General features: G+C 41.3%; 2 protein-coding genes across 4 annotated transcripts in view; both read right to left on the bottom strand.

The window, feature by feature from the left end:
• LOC134487209 (keratin, type II cytoskeletal 8-like) overlaps positions 1 to 21,542 on the bottom strand; it is a 95,968-nt gene that overhangs the window by 62,402 nt on the left and 12,024 nt on the right. Inside the window, exon 9 of one of the 2 annotated variants that reach the window (XM_063288868.1) lies at positions 20,158 to 20,341. In XM_063288868.1, the coding sequence (XP_063144938.1) occupies positions 20,181 to 20,341 (161 nt within the window). In that variant the 3' untranslated portion in view covers positions 20,158 to 20,180. Of the gene's footprint in view, positions 1 to 18,410; positions 20,342 to 21,542 lie in introns of those variants that run through there. The other variant, XM_063288867.1, reaches the window with a different exon arrangement.
• Positions 3,840 to 7,449, bottom strand: GPBAR1 (G protein-coupled bile acid receptor 1). Of its 2 annotated transcripts, none has more exons than XM_063288861.1 (2): positions 7,113 to 7,449; positions 3,840 to 5,541 (listed from the first exon to the last, which is right to left on the bottom strand). In XM_063288861.1, the coding sequence occupies exon 2, from the start codon at positions 5,515 to 5,517 to the stop codon at positions 4,522 to 4,524; it is 996 nt and encodes a 331-aa protein (XP_063144931.1). In that variant the 5' UTR covers positions 5,518 to 5,541; positions 7,113 to 7,449; the 3' UTR covers positions 3,840 to 4,521. The 2 variants fall into 2 exon arrangements, with proteins under 2 accessions (XP_063144931.1, XP_063144932.1); XM_063288862.1 differs by having other exon boundaries at positions 3,840 to 5,537; positions 7,113 to 7,448.

The raw sequence follows: 21,542 nt of genomic DNA, 5'->3' as shown, positions 1-21,542 counted from the left end.
GGGCTTAGAAGCAGTTTGTCTATAAAACAATTCTTAGTGCTGCCTGGATGACCCTTTTTCATCAGGTGGAGTCCAATATTTCTGATTCTGGCTTGCCCTGCAATCTGTAGTAGGTTGTGTTTAAGAAGATCTTTGGTCTCATCTGTCGTAAACATCCTTTGGATTCTGCTTTTAGACTTCACCTCCTATTTTCAAACTTCATCAATGATTGGAAAATATCCCAAGACAGTGTACCAACTGATGCCACAATGTGCTGGTGTGAACCAGAATTTCTCATTAGCTGGAATTTCTCATAAGAGTTCATTCTTGGGTTGAAGCAAATAGTCACTTCCTCTTATCTTTTCTCAGTCTGGCCACCTAAACTGTTGTGAAACCAACAGAATGCAGTTTTCCAAATACTGCTCAGTGGATTGACCACAGTTCTTTACATAACTTGACCTTATAAAGACTCTAATGAGACTGTCCTATGAGAAGTCCTGATCTTTTGACATCCTTTTGCTTTGTGGATCAGGTTCAGTATTCTTGACAAATATCACTGCTCCATATATGCACTGTGTCTTCAGATATATGGAAAGGGTAGACAACATTGTGCCCTTGAGAAGTTTTCAGTGGCAGCTCCCCATAATTCTTTGCCATTTCTATGGCAGATACGGCTGATGAAAGCAGAAATCCAACAGCTTCTGGAGGGGCTACACGTTGCTAATCCTTCATCTACAGTGCAGAGGTAGTGTGTGATGCATCCATCTTGGATTCTATCCCTCCCAAGTTTAATGAAGAAGCCGACAGTTTGATCGCATGTTGGAACATGAGGTAGCTAATGTAGCTACCCAAGGGGTTTCAAGGAGGCGGCTACATTGGTGCACATCTTTTAAGCAACACGTGTGAATACGTAGGTCTCCCCTGATGTCTTCTGCTAAGTTGGTTTTAAATTAAACTGATAAGTGGTGGGGAATAACACCTTGACTATATGGTTTGAAGGCATGATGCTAGAAGGTACCCCTTTCTCTCCCCTTTGGAATATAGAACATGTCTGAGTAGACACCAAAACAGCTTAAGTCTTTCCAAATTAATTATGCCTATGAACAAGGTTGGGATTAATACGGCAGAACCTAAAGACGGTACAGAGTTGCAGAACGCACAATTGCAAAAAGTTGTAAGGGGAGAAGCACACAAAAGCCTCCCTCTGCTCTCTGCCTCAAACTCTATTGCCTTTTCCAAAAAGGTGAGAAACGGTTAGTCTTATTGGACATGATTGGAGGCCCAGCAGCCAGGCCTGTTGTTGTTGTTTATTCATTTAGTTGCTTCCGACTCTTCGTGACTTCATGGACCAGCCCCCGCCAGAGCTTCCTGTCGGTCGTCAACACCCCAAGCTCCCCCAGGGACGAGTCCGTTACCTCTAGAATATCATCCATCCACCTTGCCCTTGGTCGGCCCCTCTTCCTTTTGCCTTCCACTCTCTCTAGCATCATCATCTTCTCCAGGGTGTCCTGTCTTCTCATTATGTGGCCAAAGTACTTCAGTTTTGCCTTTAATATTCCCTCAAGTGAGCAGTCTGGCTTTATTTCCTGGAGGATGGACTGGTTTGATCTTCTTGCAGTCCAAGGCACTCTCAGAATTTTCCTCCAACACCACAGTTCCAAAGCATCGATCTTCCTTCGCTCAGCCTTCCTTATGGTCCAGCTCTCGCAGCCATATGTCACTACGGGGAACACCATTGCTTTAACTATGCGGGCCTTTGTTGTCAGTGTGATGTCTCTGCTCTTAACTATTTTATCGAGATTGGTCATTGCTCTTCTCCCAAGGATTAAGTGTCTTCTGATTTCCTGACTGCAGTCAGCATCTGCAGTCATCTTTGCACCTAGAAATACAAAGTCTTTCACTGCTTCTACATTTTCTCCCTCTATTTGCCAGTTATCAATCAAGCTGGTTGCCATAATCTTGGTTTTTTTGAGGTTTAGCTGCAAGCCAGCTTTTGCACTTTATTCTTTCACCTTCATCATAAGGCTCCTCAGTTCCTCTTCGCTTTCAGCCATCAAAGTGGTATCATCTGAGTTCTTGCTATTTCAGTTTGCTAACCCCAAGCTGCCCTATACAAGGATGAAGGAAGTAGGTAATTGGTTTGATCTTTTATCACTAAAGATAGGAAGTAGGAATTCCTAATCTGCAAGTTTGAAGAGGCAGTAATGGCTGCCAACTTCAATTGTTTTAAAAGGCAATTAGATCAATTTATGCCATGAGAACTACATTACTGTTGGCAGATTGCTAGGAAAGCCTTTGGCCCAGGAGAGATCAGAAAAGTCACACACCAGGCATTTCTATAAAAATAATTTTATTTACAGAAAGCAAACATTTAAAAGCTTCTGCATTCTTACAGGCTCTCAGTGAGAGCTGCTTAACTCTCTACATGCCTACACAGAAGGGAAACTGAAACTAAAGTCCAGGCAAGTCCTTCTCCCCCCCCCCCCCTGCAACAATTAACTGAAAAGGGGACAATTAAATTCAACCTCTTCACCGGCCAGAATGATTAGTTACTGTAGTAACCTTAATCTGTAGTAGAAAACATATTAACAATTACCTCCCTAATGAAGGCATTGTCCCTCAGTCCTAGGTATTAAGAAGCATACATGGCAAAACAGCCTTCTTGGCCTGCTTATGACCGTCTCACAAGCATCTGCTTGTCCTCTGCACAAAGGAAAAGATTAGATGGGGTGCATAAGTAAACCTTCAAGCTAAAGAACAGCCCAGGGTCAACCTGGTGAAATTTGTTACCAAATCATCAACCCTTAACAGTGATTGCTTGCCCCTCTCGGCAGCCTTTTTTGGGCTTCACACCAAATGCAGCTATAACCCTGGTCTCTCTGGGAACTTAACCGTCCATTCAGTAGCTAGCAGAAGCTTCATTGACTCAGTATAGCTTAGAAAAGTTGTTTTATTGCAAACAAGAACTGGTATTTGCACAGAAGAGCTAACTATTGCAGAACACACACAACTAGTCCAACATCTGTCAGCTTTAAGGTGTACGTTCTTAGGCTTTTTATCCTACCCTTTTCAGTCCGTGAACATCTGTCCATTCCTTTCCCACCCTTGAGGTTGGGAGATGCCTGCCTGGAGTTGGTCCAAGAGTTCTGACTCGCCAAAGCAGCACTAGTTCCTCCCTCACCTGTTTCAGCCCTTACAGTCTCCAGTATCAACTAGACAGAAACAATTCATTGCATCTCTAGTATAGTGGCAGCCATGAGTTGCTGTTGATAATGTTGAGAACGCCAAGAAGATGGGGGCATGCCTCAACTTAGCTTCCCTCATCTGTAAAAATGAGAATACTTGGACCGTATCTCACAGGGTTGTTGTGAGGGACCAGCCAAGATCAAGGTCTATGGGAAATGGAAGATTATTTATTTACTTTGCACACCTTCATGCTGCATGAGTCTAAATCTCCACAACAGAGACAATGGTTCTTACATTGTACAGATTTGATTTTAGAATGTGGTCAATATTTGGTTTTGACTTAGTCTGCTCATGCAAGTTGAGCCCATTTTGGCATATTCAGTGAACCATATTAAAGAAGCTATGGTTTATTGTGAACTCAGTCTAGTGCACATACAAATGCCCCAATGGCTTGCCACCTCACTATCCTTCAAGTGCAATGCAAGGAATTAAAGGGACAAGGATTGCAGAACAGTTGTAGCTAAGGCTGCCGAAGTTCAGTTGCTGTCTTCTGGTCTGAAATTCTTACAGTGGAGAACCAGGGACTTCCTTCCATGTGGGGAGAAAGGCAAAGAGGGGTGGGGGGTGGGGTCAATGTAAGCAGTAGGCCTAGAAGGCAGGAATTAAGAAGGATGGGGGTGAAACAGAAGTAGAGCTGTGTGGGAGGATCTATTCAGAACAGTGTTCGTTCTTTTTCAACTCCATTAAGTGGTAGCAAATAAAAAATATTTTTTTTATCGTATGGCATAGCGGTTCGGTGTTCATGCTGCTATTCTTGCTGGGAAATCCTTATGAGGTCCAGCAGCCAGATGTATAGACTATTTAGCCGTGACAAGTCATGTTGCCCGGGGTGCACCACAAGGAGGCTAGTCTACATTGCACCGAGCGGGGCTGAGAGAGAGGGACTGGCCCAAGGTCACCCAGCCGGTTTTTGTGCCTAAGGCAGGACTAGAACTCACAGACTCCTGGTTCCTAGCCCAGCACCTTAACCACTAGGCCAAACTGGCTCTCTGCAAATCAGAGTAAACATGTGTTTTCAAGGCGTTCCAGCCTTCTTTGTGTTCTCAGTTCCAGCACTGCCAGGGAAGAGAAAAGGGAACATCCTTTTTCTTTCTTCACCCAGTTTAGATTTAGCAGAACTTTTGAATGGCTTGGCATATTAGATCCCCAACAAACAGCAGAATTCTGAGCTGGGGTGTGGGGAACCATGACTGGAAGCAAACATTCCAATTTCATTCCAAGCTGAAGGGAGAAGATTGAAGCATTGGTGCTGCTGAATGGGTGGGTGAGGATTTGATGACTCCCCACCGGAAAGTATCAGTTTGGATTTGTATGCTCCGCTGTGCTACGAGGAATGCCGTGCAGCTGGTTGGCTTGCTTTTGTTTGCACCCCTGTCTTCGGCAGCAGGCCTGACAGGCTTTCGTGGTTATGTCACTCCAAAATTGGGTGTATTGACGGTTGCCAAGGCTGAGGATGATGGGTATTACAGCAGCACTGGCAGTGCCTATGCAGTTGACAATAGCAAGGGTGATATTACCCTTTATTTGTAAAAACAGTGAGATATTCAAGCAAACAATATATGGTACCCAGCAAACCAGGAAGATGAGAGATATGCTGGCAATACTCTTTGCATGCCTCAGTTCCAGTTGTTGCTCCAATTCCGATGGAGTCTGGCTTTGATTTACTGAATTAAGCAGTTTTTTAATGCTTTTAAGCTGCTTTCGGGCTATGCAGAGCATTCGGATACCCATTACAGCTATTGCAAAGATGATTGGGATGATGATCGCATAGATTTCTACATAGAGGTAAGGCTGGGAGAAGACAAGTTTAGCCGAGCAGTTCACACTGGGATTCCGTTGGTACCAAGCCAATGGCAGGGAGGCAAAAGTCAAGGGAGCCACCCATGCTAGGCATATGTAAAGACCAGCCCAGCGATGAACCCAGGACTGGGGGTAGTGCAGTGGTTGGATGATGTATGTATATTTGGCATAGTGCACTACCAGGAGATTGGCTAAAAAAGAGAGGAAAAGGAAATTGGTCGTCACATAACGGAAGAAGCAACAGTAGTCCAGATTCTTCTGAAATGCCATCTTGGGAATATAGGGAAGGGCTCCCCCAGCCAAGAGGTCAGCAATGAGCAGGCTCAGGAAGAACCAGTTGATGGTACCACGGAGCTTGCGGTTGAAGAGGATCCCAATTATAATGAAAATGTTGGCCAGAATGATGAAAGCTGATAGGGGCCAGGAGAATAAGGATATAATGAGCGACTCTGATTCGTTGTCCATTTGTGTGTCTGCTGAAGAATCCACCATCTTCTGGGCTTCTGAAATAACTTCCTCAAGGGAATAAGAAAATAGTATGAATTACTGTTTAATAAAACCAGAAGAAATCTGGCTTAGTATTTTTCTGTCTTTTTCAAATAATGATGGCTGTAGCTATAAAAAGATTTCACTGAAGTGGTATTTCTTAGCTATTAATTGTAATACATGTTATGATGAATTACACAGTTATATAAAATCTATAAAAATAAAATAGCTGCTGTCAGTAATGTGAATACCCTAATAATGTACTAATTGGTGCAAAATACTAGGTAAACTGTGTAAAACTAATCTTACAAAGTGTACTGTATAAACGTTAAGGGTATATTTTCACCATAACAGAGAAGTGAATAATTGCAACTCCACATTTCAGAAATCAATATGTATCAAAAGCTGTACAAGTCTCTTACAATGCAGTCCTGTGTATACCTGCTCAAAAACAATCCCACTAATGTTCTGACAACCAAACATGTATATTTACTGCCCGAGAAACTATAACATTTGTTCCAAACATGCTTCTTTTAAAAGGATGGATTTGGAAGTATTCAACTGTTCTATATCTTCCTCAGCTAAGAAAGCACAATGAAATGCAGGGATGGTGATTTAAAAATAAATGCTTTTTTGTAAGTGCTAAGCAATCTGGTGCCAAGGACACCTCTCTTGTGTCTGACAGGTTCCCATCTGATTTTTATTTTTCTAGATGCTTTTCACTATAAATTGGACAGTGACATGTTGTAAAACAAAGCGCTAGTCTCAAGTTATCACCTTTATTTCAAATAACATTTTAGGGCACCACGCAGGTTCTGCACAGGTTTCCTTAGAAAATAAAAATGGGAGCTTCAACATCCTTGTCCATTTCTGGTAAATGGATGGTCTCTGATGGACCACCTTGGCAACTTTCTTGTGAACAAGCAAGCCCTGCCTCCATGGTAACCATTCCTGGAATTTCAAACGCACCCACTGTCCAATCCCTGGTTTTATACAGTTGAAAGAATTGTTTTTAACATTGAAGCAAAGCAGGATGTTTAATCGAGGCTGCCGAAATTGCGGATTTGATTCTGCCTGGCCTTGAAATCCAACCATGCTATAAAAGAGATCAGAACAACTTTTATATGCAAGAGGCTTTTCCGCTTACGGAAATGAGCAAGTTAAAATATTTCCCTTTGCTCTTCCTGTGAACTCTGTGGTTTCTTAAATATCCTTTCACATGTCCAGCTACGGCCAAGTGATACTTGCATCTGAGGCACACATCTACTTAGGAAAGTCATGGAGAGCTTCCAGACAGATTGCTGAACCCTTAGCGTTTAAATTGTTATTCTTTGTATTAGGGCATGGACGTGCACCTTGCTATGGACCAAAGGTCCATGTAGTCTTTTGGAATGTGACATCTGTAGCCTATGGGCAAAGAAAAGTAAGTGTGGCCAATGCAAAAAACAAACCCACAACATACTAGTGAGCAGCAGCGTGTAGATCTCCTTTGCTCACATTTTTCTTAATCATCCCGTGTGCTTCTTTCCATAAATAGCCCTTTCGCCCAATTCATCCTTTCCCACTTTCTTTTGAAACCAGGAAGCTTATTTTTAACTTACTCGGAAAACATTAGAAGCAGCTGTTCTGTCTATAGCTGGAATTCTTCCCTGAGAGCCATCTAATGAGAGAGTGCTCTTGAATGTAGACACTGAGGAGACAGCAAGGCAGGGTCAGAGACTCTGCACTTCTGATCCTTGGTGGTAAAACCTTCCCTCTTCTTAGCAATGCAGTAACAGGTCAGTTGCTAGGAAAGGTGTCAGGAAGTTGGGGTGGGGAGGAGACTTCCATGGCATTACCTGTGGTTGCAGTCACTGCAAGCAGGAGCCCAGAAAAGGAGCAGGAGTGTTATTTTAACAAGCTCATAAAGAAGCAGCAACAGGCACTTAGGAGAATCTTACCATCTGGCTAGGTATAACAGGAGTCAATTAAGCCATTATGGTGACAGAATTGTCAGCGGCAGAAGTCCTCAATGTGACATCCTCTAGTCCAGTGTTTCTCAGCCTTGGCCACTTGAAGATGTGTGGACTTCAACTCCCAGAATTCCCCAGCATGACTGGCTGGAGACTTCTGGGAGTTGAAGTCCACACATCTTCAAGTGGCCAAGGTTGAGAAACACTGCTCTAGTCTTTCTCAAGAGGCAGAAAACAACTTGGGACCTCCTTGATGGAAATGCTCTGAACATTGGAAAGGAGAGAAAAGTGGAAAATCCCACTTGTCCTTTGAGAGTCTGGGTAAAGGATTTGTTAAATATTCTGCACTGTTGAAACTGCTTTCCAAATTTCTAAGGAGATGTTTTATTATTTTTTTCTGGTCGGAAATGACCCCAATTCACATTTACATCCCCAAAATATTTAGTTTTATAGGCGCTGGTAGTCAAACTCTGAAGGGTGATGCAGAAAAGGCAAACAGTGCTTCTTGGACAGAAGTATTGTCTCACAGATTTAAAAGTAATAATGGAATATTGCACATGGACATTCCCATCACCCATATTTTCTCTATTTTCAGACATAAATCCTATGGATCTTTGTCAGTAGGATTTACAGCATTCAAATAATTGTAGCTTAGGTTGCATTGTGATAAAAGGAAGCACTTTGAGAGAACAATTGTGTATTTGTTTACTTTGGAGTAAACCATTCTGTAGTTAGTAGGGCTTACTGCTGAATAATTGTGCCTAGGATCGCATTGTAAAAGTATGAAAAATCCAGGACTGAGGCAGGTGAAATTATCTGGGGGAAATACTTCCTTTCTGTAATTAATACATAAAGCGGATTAATTATTATCCCTTAGAAGAATCCCAGTTCAACTCCACTCCATTGTGTTAAGCCATAAAGTGAACTCTTTGTTTTAGAAGTGTTTTCCTAAGCTTGTGACCCCACTGTTTTTGGTTTATAACTTACATTATCCTAAGGCAGCATGTACAATGGGATAATATGATGCACACATGATGGGAACGGTCATCCAACAATGTTCAAAAAGGCTGCTTGAGGCTTAAGTGTGCACTTAATCCCAGTCATAGTTAAAGACCCAGTACTGTATTCAGAAAAGGCATTAACTAACCTCTTGCAAGTGATCAGCCTCCTCCCGGCACAACAGGAATCCTGTGGACATCACCGCCCATTGCATCCAAAATGTAAGGAGGAGGAATTGGCAGGCTCTGTTGGGTGTACTTCTTCCTCTGCCAAGAGCTGGTCTTCCTTCAGCTCTAATAATACCACCTCCTTATCCAACCCAGAGAGAAAGAAGCAGGCAGTCAAAAAAATCCCTACTGAGGAACAGGAAGAGACTCGACTGCTGTCAAAAGACAATGCATCTGTTTCTCTTTCTGGCCCATCCCCTTGTAATCTGCCAGGCCCAGCCTTGTTGAACATGGCTTCCTTAGGATGCTCAGCTGCCTCCTGGTGGCTGTCAGTTATGTTAGAAGGTGCATTATTGCAGCTAAGAGATGGAAGAACCTTCATTTTAGCATGGGATGGCATCGACACCTGCCTGCTGGATAACAAACTAGTAACATTATACTATTTGTCTTAATCATCATTTTAATCTAATGGACCTGTTAAAATAAATCTCTAGCTTTGCTGAGATGAAGACTGGGATGTTCCTTTACTTGTATTCTCTACCACTCCAAGACTTTGGGTACTTTGCCCTTGACAAAAGACTGATTGGGGGTGAATAACCTTTGTGTTTTCAGTATGAAAGATGGGAGAGAAACAGCCATTAATCTTTGTTCTTGAAAGTTAAGATGTAATTTAACTAGGAGAACACTACCAATGCATTTAGCCTGCACTTGCCATCTTAAGATTCATTTTAGACTGCAGATGTTTGAAATAGCTGCCTAATGTTGCAACTTTTCTCCCCCCCCACTCCCTTTTTTAAAAAGCTAACTTGCCTAATAAAGCTTTCTGGAGAACTCAAAGGTCTGCCATCTGTGCCATTTGTGTTGATTCTAAGATAGATATTATGTATCCGGTAAGTATGTATGTACTTATGATATTAAGTATGTATAATATTAAGTATTATGTATTAATTATGTATTAATTAAGTATTATGATATTAAGTATGTATGTACTTATGATTCTAAGATAGATATTATGTATCCGGTAAGTATGTATGTACAAAGGGACGTGGTGGTGCTGCGGGTTAAACCACTGAGCTGCTGAGCTTGCCGATTGGAAGGTCGGCGGTTTGAATCTGCGTGACGGGGTGAGCTCCCGTTGCTAGTCTCAGCTCCTGCCAACCTAGCAGTTCGAAAACATGCAAATGTGAGTAGATTAATAGGTACCGCTTCGGCGGGCAGGTAACGGCGTTCCGTGTAGTCATGCCGGCCACATGACCACGGAAGTGTCTACTGACAAACGCCGGCTCTTTGGCTTTGAAATGGAGATGAGCACCGCCCCCTAGAGTCGGACACGACTGGACTTAATGTCAAGGGAAACCTTTACCTTTACCTAAGTATGTATGTGGAGATTTTGTAAAAGATTCCTCTAGAATGCTTTTGTTTTCACAAAGGAAGACACTTAAGCAGAACTTAATCCAAGTTTAGGGGTCAACTCAGAAGCCGATATCAGATCTCTTCCTCTTCTGCTTTTACTGAGATTTTATCATTTTGGGCTTGTTGATGCTCTTTTAAAAATTATTTTATTACACTCCAGTCTATTGACATGCTTGCTTTATGGACAGGTTGTTATTTCATTCTCAAATAAATGATCAGAGAAGGTGACACTCATTTCTACAAGTTAGATGTGGGCCCAGCCAAAGCAATCCTTCCTCTCTCTTTCTGCAGCTTTTAACCCCCCCTCCCCCATTCCCTCTTCCTCCTGAATGCAGAGGGAGGTTGGAGAATCTCTGGTCATTTAGTGTAGTTCAACTACAACATAATTCTCAAGACCCCTTTAAAACTGCTGAGAATCGTATCTATCCACATCTTTTCTTTTTTTCTGCCTTCAAGTCAGTGTCCCTGCAGTTTTCTTGGCAAGATTTCAGAAGTGGCTTGCCCTTGCCTGCTTCCTAGGACTGAGAGAGCAGGACTGGGCCAAGGTCACCCAGATGGCTTGGTGCCCAAGGCGGGACTAGAACTCCCGGTCTCCTGGTTTCTAGCCTGATGCCTTACCACTATGCCAACTAGCTCCACATCTGGAATGACATGCCACCCACACACCATACAGGTGATTTGGCAATGCAGATAAATATTGTGGTTATTCCAGAGATGAGGCTTTTAGGATATAATCATCCTGCCTCATTCACAGAGTTTTGAGGAGTTTGTGGTTCAGATAGAAGCCATTTCCCTTTTGTAATATGCCTGGGTTTTTTTCAATTTCTTTTATATCTGTGTGTGTTCATACTTTCTATAAAAAAGGATATTCCTCCTTAACTGAAGGTGGAGAAAATGGGATGCAATATCCATATGATGATCTGATTCCCAGGGCAGACTGTGAAAATGGATGGGTTCCCACAACACACTGAGCCATAAATTACCCAACCCCAGTTTAGCCTAGTCTGAAAGTTGCGTGAAACAGGCAGTATCTTTTAATTGGTAATTCATCTAAATGCATTCACGGTTTCTTAGTTGACTGCAATGGAAAACAAAATGCAACAGGATGTGGCTACGAGGCTAAAGTGAGTGATTCCCACAGTGGTCTAAGGAACAGTGCTACCATTTATAGAAATGCACCGCATGCAGTTTACAAACTCTGCAGATAGTGTAGGGCTCTAACTCCCATAATCTCTCAGCCTACCTGGCTACTGGCCAGGGATCCTGAGCCTTAATGGGAGTTGATTGGGGATGTTGGCTAGTAATTGATCAAATGCTTTTTTAAGCCTTGCATTTGCCTCTTATATTCTCAGTTATATTCTCAGCTCTCAGTTGCTCAAGGAATAGGTTATATATATAAAAAATCATAGTGATAAGTCTGCCGTTCTCTCACGTATGTAATTCTTTTGAATCCCTCCTATACATCAAGGTCCACTTTTCTCCACAATTTGAAGATTAAACCAACTTTTCCAATGCTATTGATGATTTAATTTTCCTGTGTGCTCAAAAGTATGTAGGCTTAAATGATCCTGTTATTCCTGCAGTGATTCTGTATCCTCCTATCTTTTGGTAATGTCAGTATTTCAGAAAACTCAATAGACAGCCCAATAACCTTAGAGTCAGATTGTTATGTGTGGGACAAGGTTTGCTGTTTCTGATCTAGGTCTTTAAAGGAAAAGAACATTATTTCTGTTTTATCTTTATAGGATGACCATATGTCCTATTCTGGGGAAAAATGGGAAAACTGAGGGAGGGGAGGAAAACACAGTGACCTGACATCTTAGTCCTGCTTCCTCTTCCCCCGAATTATATAATGGAGATCTACTTTGCCCTCATCTTTCATGCTGGAAGTGTCATGAGCACTGATGGTGAGCAGGAGGGGGCCCCTATCCAGGGGGGAAAACGCATGCGTAGTACTGAGGAGTTGAGCAGTCATTCAGAGAGACACAGAACAGACCCGCCTTGACTTTTGGGGTTTATCTGTCTGGGTTTTCTCATGCTTCTTCAGTTTGTTAGGATTTTCTGTTTAATGTAGCAGTAATAAAACACTAGAGACTTATTCCTCGTCTCAGCATGGTTCCTGACTGTTAGGACAGGAAGCCCGCAGAAAAGTTGGTGTCAAAACCTGGTTGGGGAAATGATGGATATAAGAAGAACTTGGGAAACCAAGGCTAACGGAGAGATCAAAGTCTTGGGAAAAAAATGGCAGAGGTGGAGGCTGACCTCCCAACACCCCTCTGGTCACATTCGCTGTTGGTCATCTGAGTTTGCCTCCAAGATAATGGATAATAAAGGATAACAGATTTTACACACTTTGAGACTGTCCTTGCAGGTAAATGCTGTTGGTATATTGTTTTCTGCTACAGAAATTAATGTCACCATGGTAATTGAGTACTTCCTTAAGTATCAGCAGGGTAAAGAGGTCAAACTTAATTGTCCTCAGTTTGGGTTTTAAAAGCTGCATTGCCTGAGGGAGGAACCTTGCCTGGACTTGTTTTAGTTTGTTTCCTTTTTTCTACACAGCCTCTCTTCCTGGTGCTCTCTGAGCGCATGTGTGAATGCACAGCTTGTAAAATATGTTTTTGTGCTTTCTGTAAATACATTTATTTTTATAGAAATGCCTGGTGTGAGTGATTTTTCTGATCTCTCGGACCAAACGCTTTCCAGCATTCTGCCACAAATGCTACTTTTAAACCAGTACAGCTAATGATGATAGAAGGCAGTCTCACTCATGAGATGGGGCAATATCATGGGGACAAGGAAGAAAAACACTGTTGTCCAAGCATGACTGGGTTATGGTTAAGTGCAAGTAGGGACCAGAATTTAGTCACTCCTCCCTTCCCCAGATCTTCCACAAGCAGAGAACTGCCAAATTGTGCTCGATGACTTTTAAGAAGACAACTCAGCTTATGTATGTGCAGGAAACCAAGTCTGCCAGTTTTACAAACTCTACTCTAGCTGAGGAGGAAAACAATTCAGTTTTCAAAGGTCTAACTGGTTAATATGAATAGCACCAATTTCAGAGCTCCTGAGCAATCATTACTGCTTTGGGAAGGGAATGGTGCCTCAGAGGGTTAAGACTGAAGGGCCTTCAGCCAAGATGTCTGGGTTCTATCAGAGGGGGAAAGTCAGCCAAAGAGGCCTGGGTTTTTAAATTCAAAACCTCCTCAGTAGGATCAAATGAGTCGATGTAAAGGCATGGGAGTAACCTTCTGCCCTATCTTGAGCAGTGTTTGCTCCCATTTGCAAAACAGGCAAGAGTTCCATAAAAGACAAATGTGTTATTTAAACTAGATTGCTTCCACCATCTTATTACACAGCTGGGTTTATATAATATGGTACGCAAAGCTAAAATGGGGTTAGGTGGTTGGTGTTTCATCATGATGTGGGAATACAGCCATTGCTTTAGCATGTTGTGTGAACATTAAGCCACAGTACAGTTTGTTCGGGCATAGCATAATATGACAACACCAAAAATGTGTTTTCCTAATCCAGGTTTAGGATTAAGTGTGAAGCCACCCTGTGTGGACCTTCAGCATTGCCTGAATGCTATTATGCTGCATTTCCTGAAAGCTGTTTTCTACTCTCTCTGTCACTGAACTGTGTTTTTGGTCTGCCACTGTAACTTTTCCACATAGTTCCACATATATCAATCCCCACTTCTGAAAGGGAGAAAATTAACTTCTAAGGTTGCCTCTCTTGGGCTTTTTGCCAACATAATTTCTTTAGGCAATTTCAGTGTATGATAAAGCCTCACAAGAACATAAGCATGGCAAAACATTAGCTCAGAAGAGAGATGAAGAAGACATTACAGATTTGTAGCTTTTTATACAACCAACTACTGCACCACCTTCATTTACCAAGCACACCATCTGACTATGATCAAGCAAGGAAGCATGCATGCGATCTAATTTTAGATTTTTTAAAAATTACATCCTCTACCCATGGAGTACACAATGGCCCTGCTACCACAACCTGCTTAAGTGTGCCAATGAAGTTTTTAGTATGTTGTAGAAAACCCAAACATGGTTTAACTGACTCACATAACCCCAAGGAGGGGGCTGCCAGATCCAGACTGCATAAAAGTAGGTGACACTCAAGGTCAGCAAAAAATAAAATCAAAGAGTTGGAAGGGATCTCTGAGGTGTCTAGTCCAACTCCTTGCCTGATGCAGAACGGCTAAAGGAACAGATGGCTCTCTGTCCTCTGTCTGAAGGCTTCCAGTGAAGAAATCCATCTTTTACGTTATAACATTTTAAATATCTGAAGACTGCTATCATATCTTCCCACAGTCTTCTCTTTTGCAGGCTAAAAATATCCAAATGTTTTAACTGTTTCTCAAAGGATTTGGTTTCCAGACCCCTCACCATCTTGGTAGCCTTCCTCTGAACTCATTCCAGGTCCTTTTTAGGTATTGGTGAACTGGACACACTATTCCAAATATGGCCTGATCAAGGCAGAGTACAGTATGATATTTATTTCCAATGATCTGGACTCTATGCTCCTGTTAAAACATTGCAAATAGCATTTAGCATCTGTATGATACTGTTGGAACATGTTTAATCTGTAATCTACTAGAACACCTACTAAAAAGATCTACTAGAAACATAGATCTTTTTCATATGCATGACTGCCAAGCCAGGTCTCCCTCCCTCCCTCCCTCCCTCCCTCCCTTCGATATGCTTTTCATTTTTTCTCTGCAGATGCAGGACTTTACATTTCTTTGTTAAATTCCATTCTGTCCCTTATTCAAGCTTGTCTAGATCTTTTTGAATCTTCTCTTTCTCTTCTAAAGTTCCAGACACTCCTAGTTTTGTACCATCTGTAAATTTGATAAACATCTCCTTAACCATTTCATTCAGATCATTAATAAAATGTCAAACTGCAACAGGGCCATGGCACTTCACACACCTCACAGACTATTACTCTCCAATCTGATGGGGAGACATTGCAAGCACTCTCTGAGTGTGCCCATTCAGCCAATTATGAATCCGTCTAAAGGATATCATGGGAAACTTTGTCAAATGCTTTTTGTGTTCAAACTCTACTATCTCTATCGCATTCCCCAGATCTTTCAAGCTAGTAACTTCGTCATAAAAGGTTGGTCTGGCTTGACTTCCTTTCCAAGTACTCAGAAAAAAGCTGTTTAATAACCTGCTTGAGGACCTTGCCTAGTAATAAATGTTAAGCTGACAGATCTATTTTGGATGAAATAAAGAGAAAAGAAGAAGAATTAAATAAATTTCCAGAGAAGATACGTGTTTCCCAACAAATTAAGCTTTTTTACAATGACAATTATCTATGTTAACAGTAAGAGAAATGAATTATATTAAGCAAAAAAGTTTTGCTAGTGTATAAAATACGAAAAGAAAAAGAAAATGATACTGAAATTACAAGAGGGAGATCCTGTATTAATGGACAATGCGGCCATACAAAAAACATTCCATCAATATTATTCCAATTTCTACAAAGGAAGTGACATCTTGCTAGAGAAAATTTCTACCATTTCTGATGGTTGCTTTGCATCCTTCTTTGGTTTCACACCTCCCTGCCTCCATTTCCTTACCTGTCTTCTTTTCAGCATTTTAGAGAGGCCTGTGTATCCACACCAGTCTCTTTAGATGTCTCCCGTTTTTTTCTTCAAGAAGGAATTGTTTGCGATTTCATATCTCATTCATGACATTTCCCATCCTTCCCAGACATTTTTCTCCTTCAGAGCTGCAAGCCTGATCTGACCTACCTTCCATCTGAATTTGTCAACATCCATTATTCTGGAATCTAGTATGGAAGAGTTTTATGCAAAGAAAGCAAATACATAATTCCTGAAAGTGTTGAGTAAGCCAAGCGAGCCTTTCAATAAAGTATTACCAAGTTGTACTTCTGGTTGTGGGAAAGGGGGAAAATGAGTAAATATGTGGCAAACAATCATATTAACTTCACAAATTGATTAAAATTTGAATTACATTTACATATGAATTGAATTAAATCATCTTCAGTTTTTCTCCTGGCCACATTTATATTTGGGAATATCCATCCTTCAAAATGCTAGTATGGTATGTACATATATAAACTAAATTAAATATTTGTATATTTAATTATTAAACTTGCATGCTGCCTGACTCCCAATGGCTCTAGATGGCTAGTTGCACAATGTTGCTATAATCACTAGGTAAATATATACTTTTTGGTTTCAAAACAATCTTTTAAAGACATTTAAAGTACCTCTAGTTTATTTACTGTAACAATTGTCTACTTCCCTTGTTCATGCTTTCTATTAAGGAACCAGGGTGTTTTGCTTAAGGATAAAGGCAAGTATGAATTCTACTGAATTTTATATTCTCCAAAATCATTGTCTGATTCTTCCTCCCAGCCATCACATGGACAGTTCTGGATGCAATCTAAACATGTGAACAGAGGGGGAGCCACATCTGGCTGTCAATTGACTCTTTTCCCACATTTCATTTAAATGCTCATTTATGCCAATTCTATGACTTCACTATTAGGATAGATTCTTCCTCCTCCCTCAACTTTCTTGATAGACACAGCTCAATAGGAAAACATCTGCTTCGAATGCAGATGGTCCAAGTTCAGGCCATAGCAGGAAAACTCCTGAACAGCATAAAAACACTGTGTTAAACATGTTTCAGCTCTGAGGATAAAGCAAGCTCTTGAGTTGCTGTTTTTAAAAAAAACTAAATATAAAAATACCTTGTCAGAGGAAGGTATGTGAAAAAACTTGGGAGTTTGTATATTGTTTAAAAAAGGCAGCACCCTAAGATAGGTTTATCTTATCTTCCATTTTCATCCCCACTTGAATGTTTGTGAACATTTTAAATGTAGACTGATGTTTGCTCTTCTCATCCTGTGGATAGCATCCCTCAAAGGCTTGTGTAATGCCACACTTCCATTGCCAAAGGACCAGTTAGCCTTTTAAGGGCAAATTATGACTTCTGTTTCTTAAACTATCCTCGTATCGGCTAGTCCCTTTTTGAAGTGACAGAAGTGGACAGTTAACATCCCAGATATCCAGGACTGGAAAGAACAATTCAGCACCTTTCTACTATCCAGGGAAAAGATCTTTCCTTGGCTCTAAAATAACCACTAAATCACTGTAAGCAGGGTAGAAACACATTTTCTATGATTCCTTACAAACTTTCAACCTTCGCCACCCAATCTTAGTTGCTGTCCAAAGAAGAATCTAGATGTCTCTCATTTGCTCTGCTCTGCTTTGTCAATCTCAGGACGCTCCTTAAAATAGGGAGGGAAAAGGTATGGACCTCCAGCTGTTTCAGAATTACAAGTCCCAGCAGGCCCAAGTGGCGTGAGGGATGCTGGGAGTTGTATTTCCACAAAGTGGGGAGGGGTTCAGGGTCCCTCACCTTTTACTCTCATGCCAATTTTCATAGAGAGTACTGCACTATAAGGTACTAGTCAGTCTCCTGAGCACTTAGCCCTTTTTGACCTTCTTACAAATTGAGGGGGTAGACATAGACAGGCTGTAAGTATTTTAACAACCACTGTTTCTCCACAAAACTCTGGGATCTATTGTTCCATAAGAGTGTTTGGGATTGTGCAGTGCAATTCCGGCAACCTCCCTTGTTTCTCTGTCTCTCTCTCTTTCTCTGACACACCCATGCATCTACACACACAAACAACAATTCCCAGGTTCTTGGAAGAAACTATGACCTCTTAACATTAACAGAAATGTATAGCAGAAATACCTTAACTTTTGGTTTGGAAATGAAGGCTGGTGTTCATGCTCACTAAGCAGCAAGCAAACAAAAAAATCCGCCGAGGAAGTTGCATCTATAGATGAAGCAGCAATGTTTCCTGGACATGAACATCAGAAACCACATTATAATATGTTAGCCTATATCAGTGTTTCTCAACCTTAGCAACTTTAAGATGTCTAGACTTCAACACCCAGAATTACCCAGCCGGCTATTCTGGGAGTTGAAGTCCAGATATCCTAAAGTTGCTAAGGTTGAGAAATGTCTATATATTCATTCACCATCCTCCACTTTGTCAGATAACAGCTTTCCCAAATCTCTGGCACAGGTTTTTGCTGTCTAATTCTCTCACCCAGACATGGCAGGAGTTAAACTGATAAATGGTGAGAAAGAAATAGGAATACTACCTACCTAGGATCAGCCAAGCAGGAAGCCCAGATCAGCCTCCTCCAAAGATGGACTGAGTGTGTGATAAAAGCCAAAAGGAGGCAATAAGTAATCTGGACTGATTTGTTTGGAATTCTGGGTTTATGTGATTATTGCCTTCCTTTGTTTTCCCTTGTATATTTCCCTTTCCCCAATAAATTCATTTATATATCTAGAGAGTTGGCTTCACTGGTTTTATATACAAGACTGCATGGTTACACAGCCATTGCTTGACACAAGGCTGGTTTAGTTCTATATTTCTGGACTTTGAGCTGGAAGGAAGATCTAAAACACTTTTCTTCCAGCTGGACTAAGAGGTGGCAGGAAGGTCAGCCTGACTGATGGCTGCTGATTACAATTATCTTTTACCAGGAAACCCTTAGAAATTTTTTTTAAATGACTTCCCTCCCAAGTTGTAACAATTATATATTATCTTGTACATTTATTATATATTAAGAGAATATTGCAAAGTGCTCTTTTCAGCAGGAAGTAATTTCTTGCAATACAGTAAGGAAAATCAATTATTTTCCCCTCCAGCCACTTCCTTGCTTCATTTGGTATATATCTGGTCATATACTCCCCCACCGCCCCCCACCCCCAAATCTGAACAAGGATGTTAAGGAGCTGCACAAAGCTGTCAAATCAGCTTTCCCTTTGACCAGTCTGTTAGGATGGTTGCAGCCTAGAGTTATTGATGAGACAAGAGTTCCCACAAACGGGGAAGCAAACCATTCACAAGCTCCCTAGAGCTGTTGCAGTTCAAAGAAAACTGCAGTTTTACTGCAGCTTCAAATCCACTACAGCTGGCCATAAACAAATCCCCTTAGCTTGTTAACATGGCTGATATTGCAGAATAGCAGAATTCCAAAGCTGGTTTTGAATTCTTGCAAAGTCCTCATATGGAATGCCCTGAATGGAAATGTGCTCAATGCAGAGGAACAGAGTTTGCTCTCCTTGCCCTGGTGATTCTCCACATGACACGTTTTATTCTGCCCCCATTCCAGAAGTGAATGACACGTTAACTTACACATTAGGAAGGATGGCATACCCAACCTTGAGATGCTACTAAAATTGCTCCAGTTTCTTTATGGGGAGTCAGGCATTCTTGATCCCCAAAAATTATGTTGACTTTAACTCATATAGCTTAATAGGAGCCTTTGGAACGGAGTTTCTCTGATTGTCACAGTCCATTCATGGGCTTGGTTTCTTGGCCATGCTAGATGCAGCCTCTCTCAACATGGCTCCTGGAATACTTTTGGATTATAAATTGTATCACTCCTACCAATCAGGAGCGGTAGAGTTACAATCCAAGAACATCTGGGGTCAAGATTTGGAGAGGCTGTAGTTCAGTATAGCAAAGAGGTATAGGAAATGCTTTAGAACAGTAGTAGACATCTGAGCTGTTCCCAAAGGAATGCTGCACATCCACACATAGCTATGTATTTTTTCCCTTCAGCTACTTCCTGGCATATTCTCCGGGCCTCTCCTTGTGGCAGAAATGATCTCAACTTGAAATCTCCACTCCCCCTTGAATCTGAGCATCTGTGCACTTGGCACAGTTCTTTGTGTATGTTTCATCTAGAAAGATCAGAATTTCCTGCCTCAACCCAAGCAGAGAATAAATGTCTATAGAAGCTATGGAAGGAAGACAGGGCCTGGAGATGAGCAACGATGTGCCTAGAGCGGCTGACAAAACTCATGCAAGACACTGATGCTGACAACGCATTTTTCAGGAGCTTTAATATGAATTAGTAAATAGAACATATGATCTGTACCACTTTATAGGCCAGGTGAAACTGAGCCATTGTCACTTGAAAAAGAAATAGCATTGCAAGGGAGAAAATGTGGAGGTATATGAAGTAGGTTATCATTAGGGGCTATAAAAACAATCACTTATTTTTAAGTCTTTAGGGCACATAGACTTTTTGCTGCTTCTGCTACAGTTACTTCTTTGAAAAATGGCTGGCCTCTGAAATGATCTTCCCATCCTTGGTCTCAATGGTCTTGATCATCAAAGGCCTCTTCAGTGAGCTGCTGTTGGTGACTGAAGTCCCTGCAGCTCCAATGTGAGAAGGAAGTACCATCCCCTGAGTCAGGAGTCCAGCTGCAGAAGCAATGGATGGGTTTAAGAATCTGGGCCGAGAGATCAGAGGAGCAAGAAGGCCTTAATGAAGAAGTTTCTGATTGGCTCCCCAAGTAATTTGGCAGGAGAGGAGACCAAAGGACCCATGTAAGCAAGTCAGCAGGCAAATATAACCAAGAAACAAAAGGCCAGCTGGCCACATGCAGTAAGCAAGAGTTTGCTTAAAGTTTCTTCTCCATCCTGCTAGCCTTCAAATGTGTTGGGCTTCATCTCTCATAATCCTAAACTATGTTGATCGATTACCATTGATGGAAGTTGTTTTCCAATATATTTGCTGTGTGACTTGTTGGGAGAAAGCTGGTTTTGACAGAGAAAGTCAAATGCAGGCAAATCATATAGACTGAGAAATATTTAATCAAACACTGATTCATGACACATGGATACTCTACAAGGCTCACAGAAGAATCTAGAGTTCTGTTCCATTATTTCAAATGGGCAATGCAGAGAAGTTAGCATTATTCAACAATCAAATGATAAGAAGGTGAATTAGATTTAAAATATTATTTTACACTACAGAAATACATTTTTGCAGTATCTTGGCAATAGAGAAACATTTAGAGAATAACTTTGGGAATGGGTTTTACCTACTTCTGCCAATCCTTGGATGGACACTTCAGGGGTAACTGCATGCAGTATGAAGAAGCAGCGAAGAGTACTACACGGAAGGCCTTGGGTTCACTCATGGATCTTTCATTTAGTAACACAGGCTAAGTGGCTGGCAGTTCTATTGTCCCTAATTCCATGGACATATGCACCAGATCAGATTCAGAGCTGGAACAAATACTTATAATTCTATTCTGGGCTAATTTCCCATGCAGTCTTTGGATGAAACCTGCAACTTCAAAATCTGAATTCAGACTTGTAACATCCAAAAATCACATGCTTTACATGACGTCTGCATGTCCTGTTTGTTTTGATGTTGGCTGGTTCCAAATATCCACTGTTAGATGCTATTCCCATTGCATGTTCTCTGTCAGGTTCTAAATAACCTTATATGTCATCCATTAAATGCAGCTGTATGTTAGCCATCAATATATAACTGTGGTTTTCCAACTAAGTTTTAGGGAATTTAACAGCAGTTCTTCAATGAAATAATAATTGATAAATACCTCCCAAAATCATGTTGCCCAACACAGCAGATATTTCTCTACAATGTATAGGT

The sequence above is a fragment of the Candoia aspera genome, chromosome 1, assembly GCF_035149785.1.
Source record: "Candoia aspera isolate rCanAsp1 chromosome 1, rCanAsp1.hap2, whole genome shotgun sequence".
Taxonomy (NCBI): domain Eukaryota; kingdom Metazoa; phylum Chordata; class Lepidosauria; order Squamata; family Boidae; genus Candoia; species Candoia aspera.
This window is presented reverse-complemented; position numbering and strand designations above follow the sequence as displayed.